This window comes from Coregonus clupeaformis, chromosome 28 (assembly GCF_020615455.1).
Source record: "Coregonus clupeaformis isolate EN_2021a chromosome 28, ASM2061545v1, whole genome shotgun sequence".
Taxonomy (NCBI): Eukaryota; Metazoa; Chordata; class Actinopteri; order Salmoniformes; family Salmonidae; genus Coregonus; species Coregonus clupeaformis.
The window spans coordinates 11,063,483-11,085,591 of NC_059219.1; the positions used below are offsets into that span (position 1 = coordinate 11,063,483).

The 22,109-nt window shown below is 43.0% G+C and overlaps 1 protein-coding gene across 1 annotated transcript; it reads left to right on the plus strand.

Moving 5' to 3' along the window:
• Nucleotides 1-950: 950 nt before the first annotated feature.
• LOC121570094 (immunoglobulin superfamily DCC subclass member 3-like) lies at nucleotides 951-16,611 on the plus strand. The gene is made up of 13 exons (XM_041881576.2): nucleotides 951-1,278; nucleotides 2,022-2,166; nucleotides 2,240-2,370; nucleotides 2,525-2,662; nucleotides 3,032-3,190; nucleotides 8,614-8,779; nucleotides 8,923-9,173; nucleotides 9,383-9,547; nucleotides 9,876-10,064; nucleotides 10,336-10,452; nucleotides 13,981-14,110; nucleotides 14,302-14,428; nucleotides 14,554-16,611. Exons 1-13 carry the CDS (start codon nucleotides 951-953, stop codon nucleotides 14,668-14,670), a joined length of 2,163 nt encoding a protein of 720 aa, XP_041737510.1. The 3' UTR covers nucleotides 14,671-16,611.
• The last annotated feature ends 5,498 nt before the right edge of the window (nucleotides 16,612-22,109 follow it).

A 22,109-nucleotide genomic window follows, 5' to 3' on the forward strand; every position in this document is an offset into this window, starting at 1 on the left:
AAAGGAGCTGTAGGGCAAGATGAATAATGGAAAATAGATTAAACAAGATACGAAATGTCAGTAGAGAATGGGGTAGGAATGGTAGATTTCTCAAGAACTCTAACACACACTGTTTATTTCATATAAATCAATCCACCAAGCGAGGTGCTTCAATATATTTCCCCAGAACCAGATGGCCATATATTGTCGGTATTGGAATCTCCTAAACCTGCTAACTATCTAGGAGTTATATTTTACAATGGTGATCTAACACAAGGTGATATGTGCTTAAGGCACTACACGAAACCTATAGTTAGGTCGTTAACAGAGAATAATTTACGAAAAAAGTCCACTTAGATTGATGATATCAGCACTTGGATGGATTCATCAGCCATCTTTCAGTGTCTTCCTCCCTCCTCCTCCCCTCACCTTGATGTTGAGTGGCATCGTAAAAAGGGGTCTTCAATTCGTTCATGACTCTATAAACTGAGGAGCACCACCCCTGGCCCTTCTCTGCTTCTTGAGGTTAACATTGTAAAGCCTGCAGGCAGGGAGAGATTCAACTTCTGGCCCTCTGAAGGCGCTGTACTGGAATCACTGAATGATTGGTTTAGTACTGTAATAGTAGGTGATAGGTCATATTCCTGATGCCTGTTCAGTCTAAAAAATATTGTGTGTGTGTTTGTGTGTGTGTTTGTGTGTGTATGTGTTTGTGTGTGTGTGTGTGTGTGTGTGTGTGTCATCATTATTATCATCCTCATTCTCATCTTTTCTTCATCATTGTCATTTTTCAACAGCTCTCTTACTTCCATCATTATCCTCTTCTTCATCATCAACAACACCACCACCATCATCATCATCAGTGGCTGACTTCTTTCCTGAGGATCTCCCTTGTCATCTTCATCAGCCCTCTTACCTCCATCATCATCATCATCTGAATGGAGGAGAACTTCAGCAGTACCTGACCTCCCATGCTCCTCTTCTCTCTCCCAGTGTTGGGCAGTGCCTCTGAGCTGGCCTTCCTGAAGGAGCCCAATGATGTCATCGCGGTGCGTGAACGGCCCCTGATGCTGGACTGCCAGGTGGAAGGGGAGGGGCCTATCTCTGTGACGTGGCGGCGTAACGGCGTGCCCATTCCCATCGGGCTGAAGGCTAGCGTGTTGGCCAACGGAACTCTCCTGATCAAGAGCTTCCAGAAGAGGAGAGAGAGCAACGAGACGGACGCTGGGGAGTATGACTGTGCTGCCCAGAACCACTATGGCATGTTGATCAGCCGCAAGGCCAGGGTTCAGCTGGCATGTAAGTTACACACACCACAGACACCCACACACACACAGGCACACATTAGTAGTCATACATAAGACACATGATACACATACTGTATACTGTAAGAGTCATGTGTGACACATTACATGTCATGCAGAAGTTATATGTAAACTATTTTGAAATGGCTAGCAAGCCATTGAAGTGAACATAGCATCTCACATAAACCGTCTCTCATGCTGGTCAAGACATTCTTTATGTGTGTTCATTCATTTGATACTGCCCATTGTGCCTTTAAATCATACCTGACTGCTTTAATCCTCCCTTCCCAACCCTTCCTCCATTATCTGACCAGCCCCCCAGTTGGGACTGAACATTAATAACCACAGCACCTCCCCCCACTCTAAACCCCCCACTGAGTAGACAACCTTTCATTCACTAACTCCCCTGACCCCTCTCTCTGGCCAAATAAAACCAGAAGTGGGCAGTTGGGGGTTGGGAGATGCAGGGGGTTGTGGGTAAACCAGCAGAATTATGGCTCTTGGGAGGATTGGTGGTGCTCCCCTCAGGGAAAGGGGTTACCATGGAGATTAACTTTCATTTAAGAAAAATGCCCTAACCGTATTGATTACAAAATCGCATAGGTTGTTGGGCAGTTGCTCTAAGCCTATCAGAAAGACCTGTCTCCAGGGACTTTGTTGTTTTTTGGGTTCTAGGACATTGAAAACAGTCTTGGACATGTCTTTTAAATTCTCTGATCTATTTTCTCTCACACACAGCTCTCCCTAAGTTCCACATACACCCAGAGTCCATGTCGGTGGATGAGGGTGGTGTTGCCAGACTGACCTGCCAGGTGAACGGCATCCCAGAGGCCAACATCTCCTGGGAGAAAAACAGAACCGCTTTGAATACTGACGATAACAGGTAACGCATGGACACACACACACACACACACACACACACACACACACCTATAATTCTCCTTTCCTGTATTCAGGTACACCATCCTGCCCACAGGGATCCTGCAGATAACCGGTGTAAGGCGGTCTGACAGTGGTGTGTATCGCTGCGTAGCCTCCAACATCGCTAACACTCGCTACAGCCACGAGGCCCAGCTCACTGTCACTGGTAAGAGAAGCTGTCCTCTCTGAGTCTGAATGTGTCAGTGATCAGATCTGCTAATAACAAATATGCCTATCTGTATTTACTGATATCTGTATTTTTTACTTTGTCACCATTTCCTGTCCTCTCTCTCTCTCTCTCTCTCTTTTTGTCTCTACAGTGGCAGCTCCACGGATCTACAAGGAGCCGGTGATTCTGTCGGGTCCTCAGAACCTGACCATCACTGTGCACCAGACTGCCATCTTGGAGTGCATCGCCACTGGCAACCCTCGACCCATCGTGTCCTGGAGTCGGCTGGGTAGGGCTCTGCCCCCTCTCACTCTACATCACTGTCCCCTCTCACACACCCTACATCACTGTCCAAACCCAATACCAAATTATTCTACCACAGAGAGTATTGTCTTGTAACATCAATTTGTTATAGCTAACTGGTAAAATCTATTTGTTATTGTCACCTCTGTGACACCTATTAGCATTACAGAAGTGACAGCAAACATACACATGATATAAGACTTCAATGCTGCCTTGGTAGTTGAACATTGACTGAACGCTGCTTTGATATTGTTGAGTAGTTCTGTGCTAAATAGGTCATCCATGTTTGCTACAGATGAAACCTTCAGCTCTCTAACTCTCCCCCTTTTCTCTTTATCCGTCTCTTCTCCTCCAGACGGGCGCTCCATCGGGGTGGAGGGTATCCAGGTGCTGGGTACGGGGAACCTGATGATCTCAGATGCCAACCTGCAACATTCTGGGGTGTACGTGTGCTCTGCCAACCGCCCTGGCACCAGGATGAGGCGTACCGCGCTGGGTAGACTGGTGGTGCAGGGTGAGTAGTAGTACCCATCAATCTCACACCAAACACACTAGTATTGACCCTCAAATCCCAAACACACACAATGCAATATTGGCTTTGTTGATACAGCACTTGTCAGATCTCCCACCCCCAAAATTATATCCCCCACACACCATTACCAGCCTCCAGGAAACCACTCACCTCAATAGACCAATGCCTAGGCCTCCCTGGCCTATGCTGAATGCCCCCCTATCTCCTACCCCAAAACACTCCTGTAGATCTCAAATGAGTGGATAGGTAGAAAAAACATGGCAGACATTCCACCCTGCCAATCAGGAGACAATGTGAAACTGTTAGCATCTGGTTCAAACCTATGTGATCTTTCCAGATCTACAGAAGAGCCTGGTAGAGTAGGGGCTGGTGGTCAATTTGAAAATTCATCTCAAGTCTCCCTCGGGGGAGCACCTGACCATCCCAGGGCTCTGTTTGGGGGGTAGAGATAGGGGGATGTGGGGAAGGGATGGGGGAGATGGAGGGAGAGAGGTAATAAGCAGAATGTAGGATGGGGGTGATGCTGGGGTTATTTTGGGAAGGTCAGACTATATTAACCTTTGGTGGATTTGATCATGACCTTAAGGGTGAACTGACATCCCCCAACTCTTCTGGTCACCTTTGACCTCCTGGCACGGGTCCTTGATGTTCTGCTGTTGGCCAACATGTTCTATTGAAATGGGTTGATATTGGGCTCCAGCTGGCCACAGATAAAAGAGGAGATATCGTTTATTGCTGAAATGACCCTACCTCTACTTCACCGAGGCTTTCTATACCTACCTCTCTGCTCTACCTATTTTAGCTCATGATACCTTGTTTTATACTATATAATCTTAATGGTGGTTCATCCCATGGATTCAACTCACAATTATGCTCACACAAATATAAACTCAGATGCACACTCAAACACAAACACACTCAAATTATATGTGTTTGTTTGAGTTTCAGAGTGAGTGTGTATGTGTTCATAGTTGGAGTGTTTAGTCAGGTGATACTTTCCTGTACATCAGTAATACACTGCCAAATTACACTGTAGTACACACATTTGTAAATGTATACTGGTAGCTGGTGTTAATGGCTGAGTCTATCAGCTTGTCCTCTCCACCCAACTCAATCAATCAATATCTGCTTTCTGTGTCTTTCAACATCAGGGTCTGGCACAGCACCCTTATTGTGCTTGGTGAATATATTCATTCATTTATTGATTGACTTTGTAAAAGGAACAAAGAGCATAACTTTATTTGAAAACAAAGAGGTCAAACCATAACTACGTTTGGAGGAGGACAATTGCAGTCAATGTTCATATACAGATATGAATCGGTTTAGTTAACCGTGCTTTTTGATAACTTGATCAAAACAGGTATGTTAGTGTGGATAAAATTGCTGCTCTTTCTAAAACTACTCATACAGTTAATGTGGGGTTAGATAACAATCCCGTCTATAATGTTACCACCATCTATATCAGGGACCCAGGGTATACCCAAATCTAACATCAATAAAAAATACCATATTCATTCTAGTTAACTCAATCCCTTGATATCTCATGTCAAATACCATCTGCCTCAATGTGCCTGAAAGTCTCCCAAGTTCACTGATTCTACTTAAACTTGACCAGCCTTTAGCTTCTGCAGACCTTTTCAGTGTTATGCAGTCAAGTCTAGGGTCGGTCTGGGCTGACTTTGCATATTATGGGATGCCCATTCAGACTTAATTTCCCTGGCTGCGTCTGCCTCCTGACCCCCTCCCCAAACTCATTTGTGGCTGCCGGGGGTCATAAATTGGCTGCACCAGTGGACCACCTGACCAGGACAGATGCAGGCCACAGTCAGACAATGGCTGCATAGCCACCATCTGTGGGGAAGAGAAAGAGACAGAGAGAGGGGAAGATGCATGGAGAAATAGAGATACATGTACATATACAATAAATACAAGAGAGAAGGGAAACAAATGCATATTGAAATAGAGTATTGCAGTAATCAGATATACACACTCATAGACAGCAAGGAGAGATATACAGGGGAGCAGGGAGAGGTAGAGTAAGGGATAATTAAAATAAGAAATGAGAAAACAGACAGTGAGAAGTACAGATGTAGGATCTTAATTTGAGCAGTTTGCGACAGAAGGAAAATAATCCTGCAGCAACAGGAAATGTGAATTACTTTGTGGATTATAATTAATGGACATTTTTGTAGGGGGTTGATAATAAAAAAATCATTAGGGGAAAATCAAGTCTGAAATGTTAAAGTCGAACTTACAAACAAGCCTTTTAAGAAGCCTTTTTAAACCTCAAATACACTACAAGTGCATTGCAGGAAAGTTATTCTGCAACTGGGTGATCAAATTAAGATCCTACATCTGTAGGTTGACAGAGCGAAAAAGAGAGATAGAGGGAGAACAGATACAGAAGAAACTGGAAAACAGAGCACTGGAAAAAGATAAGATATAGAAACAGAATAAAACAGACAATGCTAGCAAAGCCCAAGTGCAGGAGGAGGGGGAGCAAAGTAATCGTGCCAGAGTGAGGGATCACCTCTGACCTCCCACCTCTGACCTCCCACCCCTGACCCTCTCCCTGCAGGCCCTCATGAAATTATGCGTGAGATGGTTGGGGATGGGGTTTGAGTTATGGTGTTAGGGGGTGGAGCTATGATAGGGTTTTTGGTGCTATAGGCCTTTGATTGGCAGGCCTTGATAGAGTAGCGAGACGGTCCCCGCTTCACCTCCCTGGCCTGTGGGGACACTTGTCTTTGTCACAGCTGCAGGCGACAAACACAGGCAAGGCCAAGTTCAGGGGACAGAGGCCACCGAGTGCCAGACAGACACACAGAAGGGCTCAGGACACAAAGGGACACGACAGCCATTGTATGTTTGCAAAACAGCTTATTCTAAGGGACGTCTATGTGTAGGTCTACAGGCCCATTCCCATGGCTTCTGGTTAGCATCCTCATGCATAGGGAAAGCTGAGAGTCACTTTTCATTCACACCTTCTGAATATGTGCATAATATTCCAGGGAAGTTAGGACAATTCACAATTGTCATGTGGTGTTTGATTGGGACCTATGTGTTGCGTTAGATTTTAGCCCTGGTCATGGTCCTCTCATTGTATTGCTCTGATGACACTTGAATCAGGTTTACAGAGAGGAAAACATATTCAGTATATTTCTGGATAGTTCAGTATATTTCGGTATAGCTCTGTATGAGAAATGGTGCGAAACAGTTGAAAACCAATCTATGACTATGATTGGTTTTCATGATTGAGGACCTAAATGTGTGTGTGACCAAATTTGTGTGTGTGTCCAGGATGCTGAAGACGTACAGAAACACAGAAAACTCTAGATAGTCCAGCCACACCTTTGGTAGGCAAACAGCTAGACAGAGGGACAGGCAGACCCAAAGAAAAGCATTCACTGCAGGTTTCTCCTCTAGTTCACTGAAATAATAGGAACCGCTAACCCTCATTGAAATAACAGGGCTTGAATGCATCTCTACTCTAAATAAATGGCCTTGCCCATGTTCAAGTGTGAAGTGCACTCTAGCACAGGAGAGAGGGATGCTAGAGGGTAGATTCATTACCCGTCCTTCCCCCAAATGCAGTAGTATGGAGCAGCCCCCATTCACTCTCACAAAGGCAGCCATCTCTTTTGCTCGCAAATGAGTAAACCAGCAAACCTGCACCCTAACCCTAACCACAGTCCCCCTCCTCCCCCTCTTCTCTCCTCCCTCAGTCCCTTCTGCAGAGGGGCAGGCTGGGACAGCTGGGGAGCTCTCTCTGCAAACAGAATGACAATGACAATGACCCTGACTGCCATTCTGTCACCAGGCTCACACACATATCCACCATTGATTGAGTGGTTTACTCGAACTCAATTTCAGTTCTCCACAATGCTGGAGCTGAAGTGAAATACACACTTATTAAACACGTATTCTAGACTGTTTGGAGTACTCCTGTCAGGCTAGGCATAAGGTATTGGACAGTTCGTTGCTGATGGATATCTCTAGAGGGCCATCTATGGTAGCTCACTGTTTCAACTTTACTTAAACCAATATTTGGCCCTATGCTTTGCTCTCAGGTGGATTTATGTTAGGGAGACTGTAGAAAACACTGTATGGAGGACTAAACGTGTTCCTGTGGTAATATAAAAACGTTTAGCACAATTTATTGTCATATCCAAGTTCTGCTACCCTGGGAACCCTAACCGATATATATCTCCTCAATATCCTCAAATCTCCACAAGATAAAACCAAGCATTTTTGTTTATCTTTTCGGTACACAAGCTTTAGAGGCCCAGCTTGCGTATCATCTTTTATTTTCCTGTCCTTTATTAATGCAAAGAGATTTAGGCTCAGCGTCCTGGTTAGAAATAAAATCCATCCCTGCCATTGATTAATGGCCGCCTCAACCCCCCATGCCCCCTGTCCCTTCACCCCTACACCCCCCACCCCCTCTCCTCTTGGTCCGCTTTTCCCAGAGTCCTGACAATGGATTTGTGAGCAGGCTAATTTTTACGAGGGGGGTGGGGGTAGTAGTAGAGATGCGTGTAGAGGGAGGCGAGGCATCAGGTTTTTGCACACAGATATGTGCCATTGTGGCAGAGAGACTGCATCTGTCCCCCCTCTGTCCCCCTCTCCACTCGGGTGTCACGAGAGGGACGGACAGGAGTGTCGCTTTAATTGGGGGACGAGATGCTGCTGTCATGGCTCATGAACTTGATTTTGGACTCATGCTCAGCTGGAGTCCGAGTCTGGACCTTGTTGGAGATGGTGGCTCTTCATGTTTGTGGATTATTTGGGGATTTGGATTCAGAGGCAAACACTCATCCTGACCACAGAAAACACAGAACAGAATGACATTTCGTCCTTTTCAAGTCCTTCAAGTAATATTTGACACCTAAACTATATTCATTTGAGCACAAGCAGGGTATATAAAATATTGAATGAACCCTAGAACTTAAATTAAGATTGTATCTACACATTTGTACTTTTCCCCTTCTCTTGTACACTGTCCATTATCGCAAACATAATGTTGGCAAGTTTATAACTCATCTCAGTCTCACAGCCAGTATGGTCAGTATAACATCAAGTCCATCTGTGTCAAGTGCATTGCTGAAACATCTCTGCTGCCCTCTACTGTGCTTTATAGTAATTGCAAGACATAGGCAAAACTGCACAGTCAAAGCAGCCCCTGAGCCCCATAATGGCAAGCAGTATCTCATCCCCTATCCATCTCCCTCCGCACCCCCTCTCAAATAAATGAAATTTAAATAAACAACATAATGTAGATATTGCAAAGCAGTCTTTGAGATAGTAAAAGATGGCAGAACATTGCATCACATATATTAATTACATAGCACATAGAGAAATAGGAGAAGCTCACTCTCTTTCTTTTTCTTTCTCTCTATTCCCAGCTCCTCCTGAGTTTTTGCAGTGGCCGCAGTCTGTCTCCAGACCAGCAGGGAGCAGTGCAGTGTTCACCTGTATGGCCCAGGGTGTCCCCGAGCCTCACCTTATCTGGCTGAAGAACGGCAAAATCCTGACGCCTGGTGACAACGTCAAGCTCACCAACAATAACAGGTACAGTAGTATGCTTTTACTCATCTACATTTACTTTTAGATCTGCCAATATAAGATTAAGTAATGTAATTAATACATTCATTACACCACCATTATCATGGTCACTCCAACTCTTAACAATGTCCTCTACCCTCCCCCCACAGTACGCTGGCGGTAACGCGCATCACCACGGAGGACGAGGCCATCTACCAGTGTATTGCTGAGAACAGCGCTGGCACCAACCAGGCCAGTGCCCGCCTGGCCCTCACCCAGTCCACGGAGTTGCTTGAGGCCCCCCAGGACCTGACGGCCATGGCCCTGTCCCCCACCACCCTGCAGCTCACCTGGGCCCAGCCCTCCCCAGAGGTCACCGACGGCATCATCGGATATGTGCTGCACATCCGCATGTTTGGCGGTAAGGAGGCTGTTGTAATATAATATTACTTCATTGTCCAAAGTGAATCTATATTTTTGCTGTCTTATGTAATTCATATGGAGAATTGAATATCATTTTTTTGCTGACACTTATGCATCTAGAAGTACACAAGACTGCCTCTTTTGAATACCTTCCTGTCGTAAAATGCAAAGATGATGACCTCACTTCCTGTTTCCTGTCCCCTCCAGAGCCAGACAGCAGAGAGCTGCAGGAGGCCGTCAGTAAGACCACCTTCCAGCATGAGTTCACCACCCTGGAGCCGGCCACCACCTACTCCATCTACCTCAAGGCCTACTCCCCTCTGGGAGCCAGCCAGCAGTCCAGCACTGTTGTGGCTACAACACTAGGGGGCGGTAGGTCATTTAGATATCATGAAATTAAAGGAGATATAAGCTGTTGCATATCAGAGTGCCTAATTTCTCATGTTCCTCTATCGCTCCTATATTTTCCTCTATCTCTTTTATTTTTCTCACCTTTCTATCTTTTCCTGTTTCTGTCAAATCTCTTAGTTTCAGTTTTTCACATTTTGTTTCTGTCTATTCGAAGCCTCACTCATCTCTTTCCCTTTTCTCTATCTGTCTTCTCATGTGTGGAATTCAATGTGTATGTTAATCCCTTCATCCTCTCTGTTTCCCTCTCTCTCTCTCCCCTCTTTCCTCTCCCCGGTCTTTCCCCTCACAGTACCCAGTTCTCCCAGTTTCTTCACCAAGGTGCTGAACAAGACGGCAATGCAGGTGTTCTGGGAGCTGCCCAGTAAGCCGGGCAAGGTAGAGGGCTTCAAGCTGTCCTACCGCAAGGTCCCCCAGCCCAACTTCCAGGGGCAGGAAGCATTTCCTGGTCACATCAACACCCACACCATCTCCCATCTAGGTCAGTGATGAGGCAGCATACTACTAACCAATGTCACTGCAGGGTCTCAGATTGCAATGACTCACACAAAGCAGACATTTTCACAATGCAGAGCGCCAGTACTGGTACCAAAAGGACCTTTGAAATGGAATGAATGTAACTAAAATCTGTGTATTAGGGTGTTGCTTTTTAAAACTGTTTATGGTTGATTTTCCTAACTGTAAGCTATAAAAATAAAGAGAGTCGCACACTCCATATGTACAACCTCCCAGTAACTGGCCATCTGTTTCAGAACCCGCTGCTGTGTATGAGATCCAACTGGTGGCCTACAACGGCAATGGGGACAGCGCTGCCAACAAGCGTCTGGTTTCACTGGCTGAGAGTGGTACCAGCGCCAAGACCAGCACCGGTGAGACACAAACACTGACCTTAGGATCAGTACCCTATGTGTAGAGTACTGTCAAACACCAGGTGGCGATGTGGAGCAATGATGATCTCTAGTCAGTTTGTGTGTCAGGGGTACATTTTTTATTTCAGTAATTTATCCAGAGCCTCTAACAGTCTTCTTGGGTCTTCCTCGAGTCTTCTTGGGTATGACGCTACCAGCTTGCCACACCCGTATTTGGGGATTTTCTACCATTCTTCTCTGCAGATCCTCTCAAGCTTTGTCAGGTTGGATGGGGAGCGTCGCTGCACAGCTATTTTCAGGTCTCTACAGAGATGCTCGAACGGGTTCAAGTCCGGGCTCTGGCTGGGCCACTCAAGGACATTTAGAGACTTGTCCCGAAGCCACTCCTGCGTTGTCATGGCTGTGTGCTTAGGGTCGTTGTCCTGTTGGAAGGTGAACCTTCGCCCCAGTCTGAGGTCCTGTGCGCTCTGGAGCAGGTTTTCATCAAGGATCTCTCTGTACTTTGCTCCGTTCATCTTTGCCTCGATCCTGACTAGTCTCCCAATCCCTGCCACTGAAAAACATCCCCACAGTATGATGCTACCACCACAATGCTTCACTGTAGGGATGGTGCCATGTTTCAATCTTGGTTTCATCAGACCAGAGAAGAGTCCTTTAGGTGCCTTTTGGCAAACTCCAAGAGGGCTGTCATGTGCCTTTTACTGAGGAGTGGCTTCCGTCTGGCCACTCTACCATAAAGGCCTGATTGGTGGAGTGCTGCAGAGATGGTTATCCTTCTGGAAGGTTCTCCCATCTCCACAGAGGAACTCTGGAGCTCTGACAGAGTGACCATCGGGTTCTTGGTCACCTCCCTGACCAAGGCCCTTCTCCCCAGATTGCTCAGTTTGGCCAGGCGGCCAGCTCTAGGATGAGTCTTGGTGGTACCAAACTTCTTCCATTTAAGAATGATGGAGGCCACTGTGTTCTTGGGGACCTTCAATGCTTCAGAAATGTTTTGGTACCCTTCCCCAGATCTGTGCCTCGACACAATCCTGTCTCGGAGCTCTACGGACAATTCCTTCAACCTCATGGCTTGGTTTCTGCTCTGACATGCACTGTCAACTGTGGGACCTTATATAGACAGGTGTGTGCCTTTCCAAATCGTGTCCAATCAATAAATTTGACCACAAGTGGACTCCAATCAAGTTGTAGAAACATCTCAAGGATGATCAATGGAAACAGGATGCACCTGAGCTCAATTTCGAGTCTCATAGCAAAGGGTCTGAATACTTATGTAAATAAGGTATTTCTGTTTTTAATTTTTTATACATTTGCAAAAATGTATAAAAACCTGTTTTCGCTTTGCCGTTATGGGGTATTGTGTGTAGATTGATGAGGAAAATATTAATTAAATCAATTTTAGAATAACGCTGTAACATAACAAAATGTGGAAAAAGGGAAGGGGTCTGAGTACTTTCCTAAATGCATTGTAAATTACCAAAGTTACCATAGATTGCCTTATATTTTCTGTTAATTACCTAAATTACTTTGGTAAATTACCAGTGGCTTTGCAAACCTAGTCAGGGGATATAAGTAAAAACATATACTCATCCTGGATAAGTGTGTCAGCTATATTATGAAAAGATAAATGTAATGTAAATCTCTTTAGTTAAACTTTCAGATCACAGAAAGAACATGTCAGTGTGGGTCTGCACAGATGTTTGTCAAGTATATACAGTGAGGGAAAAAAGTATTTGATCCTCTGCTGATTTTGTAAGTTTTCCCACTGACAAATAAATGATCAGTCTATAATTTTAATGGTAGGTTTATTTGAACAGTGAGAAACAGAATAACAACAAAAAAATCCAGAAAAACGCATGTCAAAAATGTTATAAATTGATTTGCATTTTAATGAGGGAAATAAGTATTTGACCCCTCTGCAAAACATTACTTAGTACTTGGTGGCAAAACCCTTGTTGGCAATCACAGAGGTCAGACGTTTCTTGTAGTTGGCCACCAGATTTGCACACATCTCAGGAGGGATTTTGTCCCACTCCTCTTTGCAGATCTTCTCCAAGTCATTAAGGTTTCGAGGCTGACGTTTGGCAACTCGAACCTTCAGCTCCCTCCACAGATTTTCTATGGGATTAAGGTCTGGAGACTGGCTAGGCCATTCCAGGACCTTAATGTGCTTCTTCTTGAGCCACTCCTTTGTTGCCTTGGCCGTGTGTTTTGGGTCATTGTCATGCTGGAATACCCATCCACGACCCGTTTTCAATGCCCTGGCTGAGGGAAGGAGGTTCTCACCCAAGATTTGATGGTACATCGTCCCTTTGATGCAGTGAAGTTGTCCTGTCCCCTTAGCAGAAAAACACCCCCAAAGCATAATGTTTCCACCTCCATGTTTGACGGTGGGGATGGTGTTCTTGGGGTCATAGGCAGCATTCCCCCTCCTCCAAACACAGCGAGTTGAGTTGATGCAAAAGAGCTCCATTTTGGTCTAATCTGACCACAACACTTTCACCCAGTTCTCCTCTGAATCATTCAGATGTTCATTGGCAAACTTCAGACAGGCTTGTATATTTGCTTTCTTGAGCAGGGGGACCTTGCGGGCGCTGCAGGATTTCAGTCCTTCACGGCGTAGTGTGTTACCAATTGTTTTCTTGGTGACTATGGTCCCAGCTGCCTTGAGATCATTGACAAGATCCTCCCGTGTAGTTCTGGGTTGATTCCTCACCGTTCTCATGATCATTGCAACTCCACGAGGTGAGATCTTGCATGGAGCCCCAGGCCGAGGGAGACTGACAGTTCTTTTGTGTTTCTTCCATTTGCGAATAATCGCACCAACTGTTGTCACCTTCTCACCAAGCTGCTTGGCGATGGTCTTGTAGCCCATTCCAGCCTTGTGTAGGTCTACAATCTTGTCCCTGACATCCTTGGAGAGCTCTTTGGTCTTGGCCATGATGGAGAGTTTGGAATCTGATTGATTGATTGCTTCTGTGGACAGGTGTCTTTTATACAGGTAACAAGCTGAGATTAGGAGCACTCCCTTTAAGAGTGTGCTCCTAATCTCAGCTCGTTACCTGTATAAAATACACCTGGGAGCCAGAAATCTTTCTGATTGAGAGGGGGTCAAATACTTATTTCCCTCATTAAAATGCAAATCAATTTATAACACATGCGTTTTTCTGGATTTTGTTGTTGTTATTCTGTCTCTCACTGTTCAAATAAACCTAACATTAAAATTATAGACTGATCATTTCTTTGTCAGTGGGCAAACGTACAACATCAGCAGGGGATCAAATACTTTTATCCCTCACTGTACACAAGGACAGGGAATGTGTTTTTTGGGTACTTTTGTTTTCAACTCTTTCTGGGTGTAATTAGTGCACAATATTTGCCTCATTATATTAAAGTTAAAGCAGATCGCTGTATCGACACCACAGATGGTGTGAGTCATGGCGTTTGTGTGGGTGCGTGTGCGTATGAATGTGTACCCCACTACTGTTTCTCTACTAACGCAACCCATTTTTGTGTGTGTTTGTCCAGGTGGGCAGAGCCCATGTAATTGCAGGCAGGATGACGAGGGGTCAATGACTGGCATTGTGGTGGGAATCCACATTGGCATGGTATGCATCATCTTCTGTGTGCTGTTCCTCATGTTTGGCTACCGCCGCAGGTAAGGAGGCACTTTTTGGTAAAATTGAATATGGTAGCAGAATATGGTTTTAATATGGTTTTATAGTAATAGGAAGTGTAATAACTCTAGATTTTAATTTGCACATTGCTTTATTTATTATTGCCTGGATATTGAGTCACTTTGACTCGAGGACATGGGTCTCATGCCATGTTTGAATGCTTCTCTCCCAGCTTCTTCTGCAGGAAGGGGACCCAAGATGGCTGGTCAGGGCCCCGAGGAGGAGACAGGAACCAGCGGGCTGGCTCACCAAAAGAGGGGGTGATCCGCATGCCCGAGGTCATTGAATTAGTGCCTCAGGTAAGGAGCTGTAATATGCACAATTCTACAAATATTATACATCATACACACTCACAGTTCTAGCTTTCTGTGTCCTATGGAGCGGTTAGTATAATAATAACCATCCTTCTCTTTTCTGCCTGTAGAGATGTGACTCTATCACTGCTCCAGTGATGGTTGTTAAAGGTCAAGCCCTCCCAGCGCAGTGCCAAGTCCTCATCGAGCAGCCCCCACCATGCCAGCCTGGCACAGGCACCGGCTAAAGCACCCAAACACCACTCCACTTACCTCCCCCAACCCCAGTCCCTTTACCCTGAAAAATGAATGGCTGTTCTATGGTTCCTCCACCTCACCTGCCCACCAACGCCTTAGCCATAGTCTGCCTATTGCAGCGTCCAGCCATAGTTCTAGCACTGAATGAGAGAGAGAGATTGAGAATGAAATTGAGAGTAAGAGATGATGTGTTGAGGACTTCTGTTGAATGTCCAATACCACAAAGGAAAAAAGGTATTTCATAATAGCTTCAAGTAAAAACAAAGTAGAACCAATGTAGTCATGAGTAACTATTGAGATTTTAACCCCATTTCAAGTCAACTTACTGTCTTGTGTCTTTTACACCAAAGCTGAAAGCCTTATTTTAACATTTTATTTTTAGTTCCATGGAAATGTATTGATAGCCATAGAGGAAATGGGCACAGACCATTTATTATTCAAAATGCTGCTTGCTCATCTCTGAAGAAAACTGCAAATTACTATAGTCCTTATATATTCTGTGTGGTATTGGACATTGTGCATCTTCTTAAAACCAAAACCCATAAATAGCTTCATTTTATGTAATTTTAAGTTAATCGCCAATGGTGCCATTTTCAGGTTCTGCCAAAAACAGATAGATATACTGAGGCCTTTTACCAGTTTGAACAGTGAACATGGCTCTCAGATGATTAGATGTTGAGCTTGAGTCAATGGATGAGATAGAAAGTCTATTAGTCTCCATCTTACATTGAGGCCAGTACCAAAGTGATTTCTGTGTTCAGCTTGTGAAACAGTAGATATAGTGAATGTTGTCAGTCGATAGGTTTTCTCTGGTTAGCTCCACAAGATTGTACCTCAGGGCTACGTAACGTGGTCTGCTTTAGCCTTGCCGAACCTGACTGAGTTGATAGTTTGTCTCACCGTGTTAGCCTTGAGGCGGTCCGGTGTCAAGGGATCACAGATTCAGCCATTTTTGTTCAACCCCTATCCCAAACTCTTTGTTACATTTCTGCTCCCCCACCAAAACGTTTTACCTCCAAAGATAGCTACCTCAGCCTGACGAGAACGTCAGAGCTATCAAGGTAACCATTTTGCCTGTCGTGCTGCTGGTCAAGCATACCTACCTCAACCAAAAGGGTACTTCTGTACCCCCTTTTCCTTTTTCTTTTTGGGTGCCAATGTCAGTCCTGTGCCAGCTGCCACTCCTTGTGTTCAGAGGGTGGTACACTCTTCGATTACTTCCTGTCAAGAAAAGAAGGAGGCCTTGGATTGTGATTGAATGTCACTGGGCCCAATTTCTACCCAGAATGTAACTGGTTGGATCTGTGGGTCTGCAAGTTCACTTATGTTGTTTGACATTGTATGATTCCTGATCGCCGATTCTCTGCTTGAATCTACTGCCAGCTCCTAACCCTGCTATTGGGTCTCAACAATTTGTCCAAACCCTGAACTTCTGCCTTAATTTTAAGCGGGTCATTCAGAGTTGGGCCACTTCAGCTACTGACATGCAGTATGGAAGCACATGGCTATGATTCAAGCACATATTCTACCTCAGACTCAGCAGCTTCACAAATGGGTGATGGAGAGACCACCATCATTGATGATGTCACAACAAGCTGTCAAGAACAACAACATGTCTCCTCAGTCAAACAGGGAAAGCGAGATGAATGTCTCTTTATTAAGGCACCACCTGCTGCTGCCACCATCTCATCTCGCTGGAGGAAGACATGACTCAGAAATGTGCAACAGGAAACAAAGTTGGAAGCCTGACAGAAAGTGAGCAATAAATATGAACTCACAGCTTTTTTTCAACTTTGAACATTGCATGAAAGTATGGACATTAAGGAACATAAAGCCCAAGTTTCACCATTCCGTTATGGATGAATTTGCTGACGTTCTTGCCCTTTCCTGCAGAATTCCAAAATGTAATTATAAATGTATTTTGTTGCTGAGACGGCCATTTTTGGGAAGCTTTCTGTCACCAACTAAAGGTGATTGGTTTGCAGTGCGTCAAATACCTTTGTTGTCATTGGAACCTGTTGTTCAGCAGACCATGGTTCAATTTCTCTAATGACTAATTTGTCTTGTATTTTGTCTTCATGTGTATTCATATTCAATTCTTACCTCACACTCACAAGGCATGAATGACACTAGCTTTTGCCGTAGACCGCTGTTTCAACAAAACTTTCAAAATATTATATGAAAACCAAGTCGAACGATATCCAAAGATGTGTGATTGTTACGGTTTTCAGTCTTTCCTTGATTAGCCTTTTCCCCCCCAAAAAAGTTGTTTTCAGTTGGGTTCCTGTTTTAAGGGGCTGCCATTAGCCAATGACGAGACACACAAGCTTACATAAACAGCTTACATAAACCAAAAAAAAACTAATTCAATGCTAATTCATGAAACCACCTGTAACACTGTAAAATGTTCACTGGTTGTTTTTCATGTTTCTCACTGACAGACCACATGAGACATGGAATTCCACACATTTTCAGTTTCTTTTCAATATAACATTTTACTTTGAAAACCGAAAATGGGATATATATTTTCATATATTGTTAAAAGAAGGATGGAGTTGAAATTGCCAAATAACTGTCCTTTGAATTATAGAAATACTATGACCAAATAACTCATACATATTCGAACATTTAAATAATTTATGTTCCATTTATTAATGACCTAAGCACAGGAATATCTGTGTTGTTAAAAAATATTGTGGTAGAGCATCGCCTTTCCCCCTTTTGTAACTACTGACTAAAATTCCAGTCAATTTGCTGGAGATACTCGGGCAAGTCTCCATCAAGCATAAGAGGATTCCATTTAAGTAAATTTGTTTTCAGATCCTCAAAATATATTGTGTTGTAACTGTTTGAATGGCTGTGAAAGACTTAGCCTCAATACAAGTTATGTCTCTATTTTGTGTGGAGGCCCATCTTTCATTGCCAGTTTCTGAATCTAGTATTCTGTGCAGAATTGGATTAGCTACCACCACATACCCTAACAAAGCCACATAGTGCCACTGTCCTCAAGGTTCTAGATCAACTGTTTACTCCAGGTATCACTGATGCCTTCCTTTTTTTTTTTTTTTACTGTGAATACCTTATCTACCATTTTTTTTCTATTTGAGTATGATATGTGTGATACCAAAAGGAAAAAAATTGCGGTCAATATTTTATTATTTGAATAACAAGACATAAGTTGACCCAATATTTATTTGAACAAAACCACAAATGTTGAAAAGAATAGAATGCTAACAATAAGTTTGGCTTTTCTTTTTATAGAACATTTCTTCTTCTTTCCTTTTATACATTTTCCCTCTCAAGGCTGTCCTGCTGTGTATGGGAAATCTTGCCAAAATTAAGACCTATTAATGAGTTCCTTTTTTAAATGTTATTATTGTTATTAATATTATAATTATTGGCATTTTTGGATTCCCTCCTTTTGATTTTCATATTGGTTGGCTCTTTTAGTTTCTGTTTTATTTGTAGTTGAATGATGTGGAAAATGTTTGCTAGAAATTTGAGAATTTTAAAAAGAATGGTGTATTGTCAGCAAAAGGAAGTGTAAAAAGCAGCATTTTGACATTGAAGGAACGATACCTCAAACTGTCTTGCATTCTCCAAATGTATATTTCCTCTCTTAACTCCTTTAGCAGCAGCTCAGCACCAACCCTGTTAAGTTAATTTGCAAAGATGGACACTTGCCATACTAAAATAAGCCATATAGGAGTTTTCCTATGCCATAATTGACACTACTGTTGTGTATTACAGTCCATACTTTGATATCAGGTTACTGAATTGGAACCTAACAATTGAGTACAGTATTTCTTGATGCCAGACGCACAACCTACCTCTTGCTAAACATTTACACATAGTAGAAAAAACCTGAAATGTAGTGAATAAATGCTTGAACCAATGAAAAAACCAATGCTTTAATGTTCCTACTTTTCTCTAAAAAACATTCATTTTTGTGTGTCATAAGAACCCCCCCAAAGCTTTAAACTGCTTTTAAACTAGTTACAGACCAGATGAGAGGAAGACGTGTATAATGTGTACTATTATAGCATAACTAGAGACCGTAACATTTATCTTTTTTTCTTCTTTTTCTTACTGTACAAATGGATCGTTGTTTGGTTATTAATTGAATTGAACTAACGCAGAGTAAGATCACATTGTAGTTGTTTTTGTCCCTGACTTTTATACCATAGGTCTCTGGTTGATATGACTGTTTGAATATGTAAACTGTTTCTTTATGTTTCTCCTTTCAGATGAAATGACACCTGTAAACCAAATAAAACTAAGATCATTATGTAGACATCAGTCATCCCGGAGAGTTCATTTATAATGCTGGTGATACCCTCATAATGAATGAAAGTTTAAATGTATTAACACTTTTATTTATTTATTTCACCTTTATTTAACCAGGTAAGCCAGTTGAGAACAAGTTCTCATTTACAACTGCGACCTGGCCAAGGTAAAGCAAAGCAGTGCGGTAAAAACAACAATAACACAGAGTTACATATGGAATAAACAAAACGTACAGTCAATAACACAATAGAAAATCTATATACAGTGTGTGCAAATGTAGTAAGTTATGGAGGTAAGGCAATAAATAGGCCATAGTGCAAAATAATTACAATTTAGTATTAACACTAGAGTGATAGATGTGCAGAAGATGATGTGCAAATAGAGATACTGAGGTGCAAATGAGCAAAATAAATAACAATGTAAATAACAATATGGAGATGAGGTAGTTGGGTGGGCTAATTACAGATCGGCTGTGTACAGGTGCAGTGATCGGTAAGCTGCTCTGACAACTGATGCTTAAAGATAGTGAGGGAGATAAGTGTCTCCAGCTTCAGAGATTTTTGCAGTTCGTTCCAGTCATTTGCAGCAGAGAACTGGAAGGAATGGCGGCCAAAGGAGGTGTTGGCTTTGGGGATGACCAGTGAGATATACCTGCTGGAACGCATACTACGGGTGGGTGTTGCTATGGTGACGAATGAGCTAAGATAAGGCGGGGATTTGCCTAGAAGTGATTTATAGATGACCTGGAGCCAGTGGGTTTGGCTTCCAATAACCTTTATTGTTGATTCAAAGATGTGTGTTGTAGACTTTTATCAAAAAGCTATACCCCAGACCTGAACCAGCTAAAATTAGAATATTATAATGTAATGGTTAATGTTAAAGCTGATTTAATTTAAAATGAGTCATGCCTGGTTTCACCCAGTCAACCCTGTTGAATTAATTACACCATAAAGTGTGCCTTTTTCAGAAGCAGCGACAACTATTTTTTCCCTAATGCAAGGTTAGTCAGAGTGTGGGTTTGATTGAATTCCAGCCCCAGTGACATACTGTAGATCTACTGTATGAAATGCAACCGTTCAACATGTAGTTAAAAAATAAATGTCAAATATGGCAGCGAGCAGGGGGTTCACAGGATGACAGAAAGGACACAAGATCAGTTGGATAACAAAGCAAGCAGTCTTATCATGTAGGAACTATCTTCCTTTATGTGCAATCATGAGTCTAAATACAACATCTGGAGTGAATCTGACATATGGTTTATGAGGAGAAGATTTTGAGCATTAGCGTTACATATGCAAAGAATGAGTCGTCAACAGTTTCCTTGTTTTTTTAGATATCAATACCAAATTCAGTGTGTTTTATCTTAGGGACGTCCATGATAGCGACGCCACATTTAAAGTTGATAGGCCACTTTGGAGTGGATTTAAAGTGGTTTAAATGGACACGTAAAATCAGATTTTTGATTTGTCAATAACTCAGCCATATTTTGACCAATCCCATAGCTTTCTCAAACTAAGTTAAGACATGTACCATGGGCCTACATTCCAAATTTGGTTTTCCAGAATTTCCAAGATGGAGAAAATCTATCTGAAGTTTCAAGTCTCTGGGTCAAATGTGGCGGTGGATACGAGGGTTTAAATTAGACTGCTTATCACAGTGTCAACTATAGGCCAATCAGTTACTTATGGCCTCTAGTTTCTGTGTGCCAAATGAGAAAAAAAGTGACCAATTTATGCTTGAGTTATTTGATCATAATCTAAGAATAAAATCGTTTTTCACAGCTTTGCTGTGAACACCTAATTATATTTACTGAACTCGAAAACGATCAGATGCTGCTACAGTGTAGAGTGTACCAGTCTACTCAGCTCTGGCATAGATGCATATGTTTCTATATGGCCTGCTGCCCCCACACTCTGCCCAGGGAGTCCAGGCTAGTGCCAGCCCCAACTAACACCTGCTGAGAATCTGATTAGGCCTGATGCCAGGTAGAGGAGAGAGAAGCTCTGGCCAAGGTGAAAACCGAGTCAGCATTTACCAATTCGATTTGATTTTATGTCATTGCCAATTCAGATGGGGAAAATATGTTTTTGCTGTTGGTTTGCAGTTTAATGACACTGCAGACTCAGCAAGGGGAGAGAGAGTATTTCTTCAAAAGTGTTTTTAGGGTTTGTGATGCCAGCAAAAATTATTTTTGTTTGTATAAGGCCTTCGAAAATGGAGAGAGCTCATTTCTTGTTTTGAAGAAATCTGCTTAACCTGCAACATTGTCATACAACTATACTGTACAGGGGATAAATGTCTAACAAATGCCATTTAATGCCCTTACAAAGTATATTGGTATTAAGTATGTAATATATGACCTGGTGACCCCAACATCTATAGTGCCATTTCCACAGTTGCAAAATCAGTCTAGAAAAGAAACACTGCCAATGTTAAAGGTAGACATTTTCAGTTGACTGCCTGAAAGTCATGAAAGGATTCAAACCCACAGTAACCTTACTGAAATAAATCCCAGTGTGGAGGAACATCTCCTGAGAGACATCTTAAAATAAATATGTTATTCCTGATTGTGAGGTAAGCAATGGGCATTGAGCATCTCATTGACTTTAGTACTGCCGAGAACAAAAGAGAGGGATTCAGCCGGACATCAAGAGCGTGTAGACAGCTTTATGCCTCTTATGGGTCTTGTTAATGTCTCAGTGATGTCTGGTTAAGCCTGCCACTTTCATGTCACCTAAGCCCACACCCTCCTATTTTTCTCTCCCCCTCATAAGGGCTATAAATACACATGAGGATTCACACACTGTGGATGGTCATTACTCTCTGAGCAAAGTTATATCCTGACAATTACTCACACAGGTGAGAACATGCCGCTAATTCAATGTTGTCTGAGACGTGGTGAAATTATGGTAAGCGTTACAGATAATGGTGAAATTAACTTTCCTTTTTCTCCACTCTCTTCTCGTCAACCAACCAACCAACCAACCAACCAACCAATTAATTTCCCCATGGAGACATTTTCCAGCTTGCAGATGTCAACATTAAGACCGCCAATGACACATTATCTTGAAAATGGTGCAAACATTTCTGATAAAGTTGTTGGAGGCAGTTTGCTTAAACTGCTGTCTGCATCACATTACCA

Bases quoted from the DNA above. Each gene is read 5' to 3' on its own strand.
- LOC121570094 (XM_041881576.2), top strand. From the start codon at position 951: ATGCTCCTCTTCTCTCTCCCAGTGTTGGGCAGTGCCTCTGAGCTGGCC. The intron at 9,174-9,382 runs GTAAGGAGGCTG...TGTCCCCTCCAG, and splicing joins GCACATCCGCATGTTTGGCG to AGCCAGACAGCAGAGAGCTG. The intron at 10,065-10,335 runs GTCAGTGATGAG...CATCTGTTTCAG, and splicing joins CCACACCATCTCCCATCTAG to AACCCGCTGCTGTGTATGAG.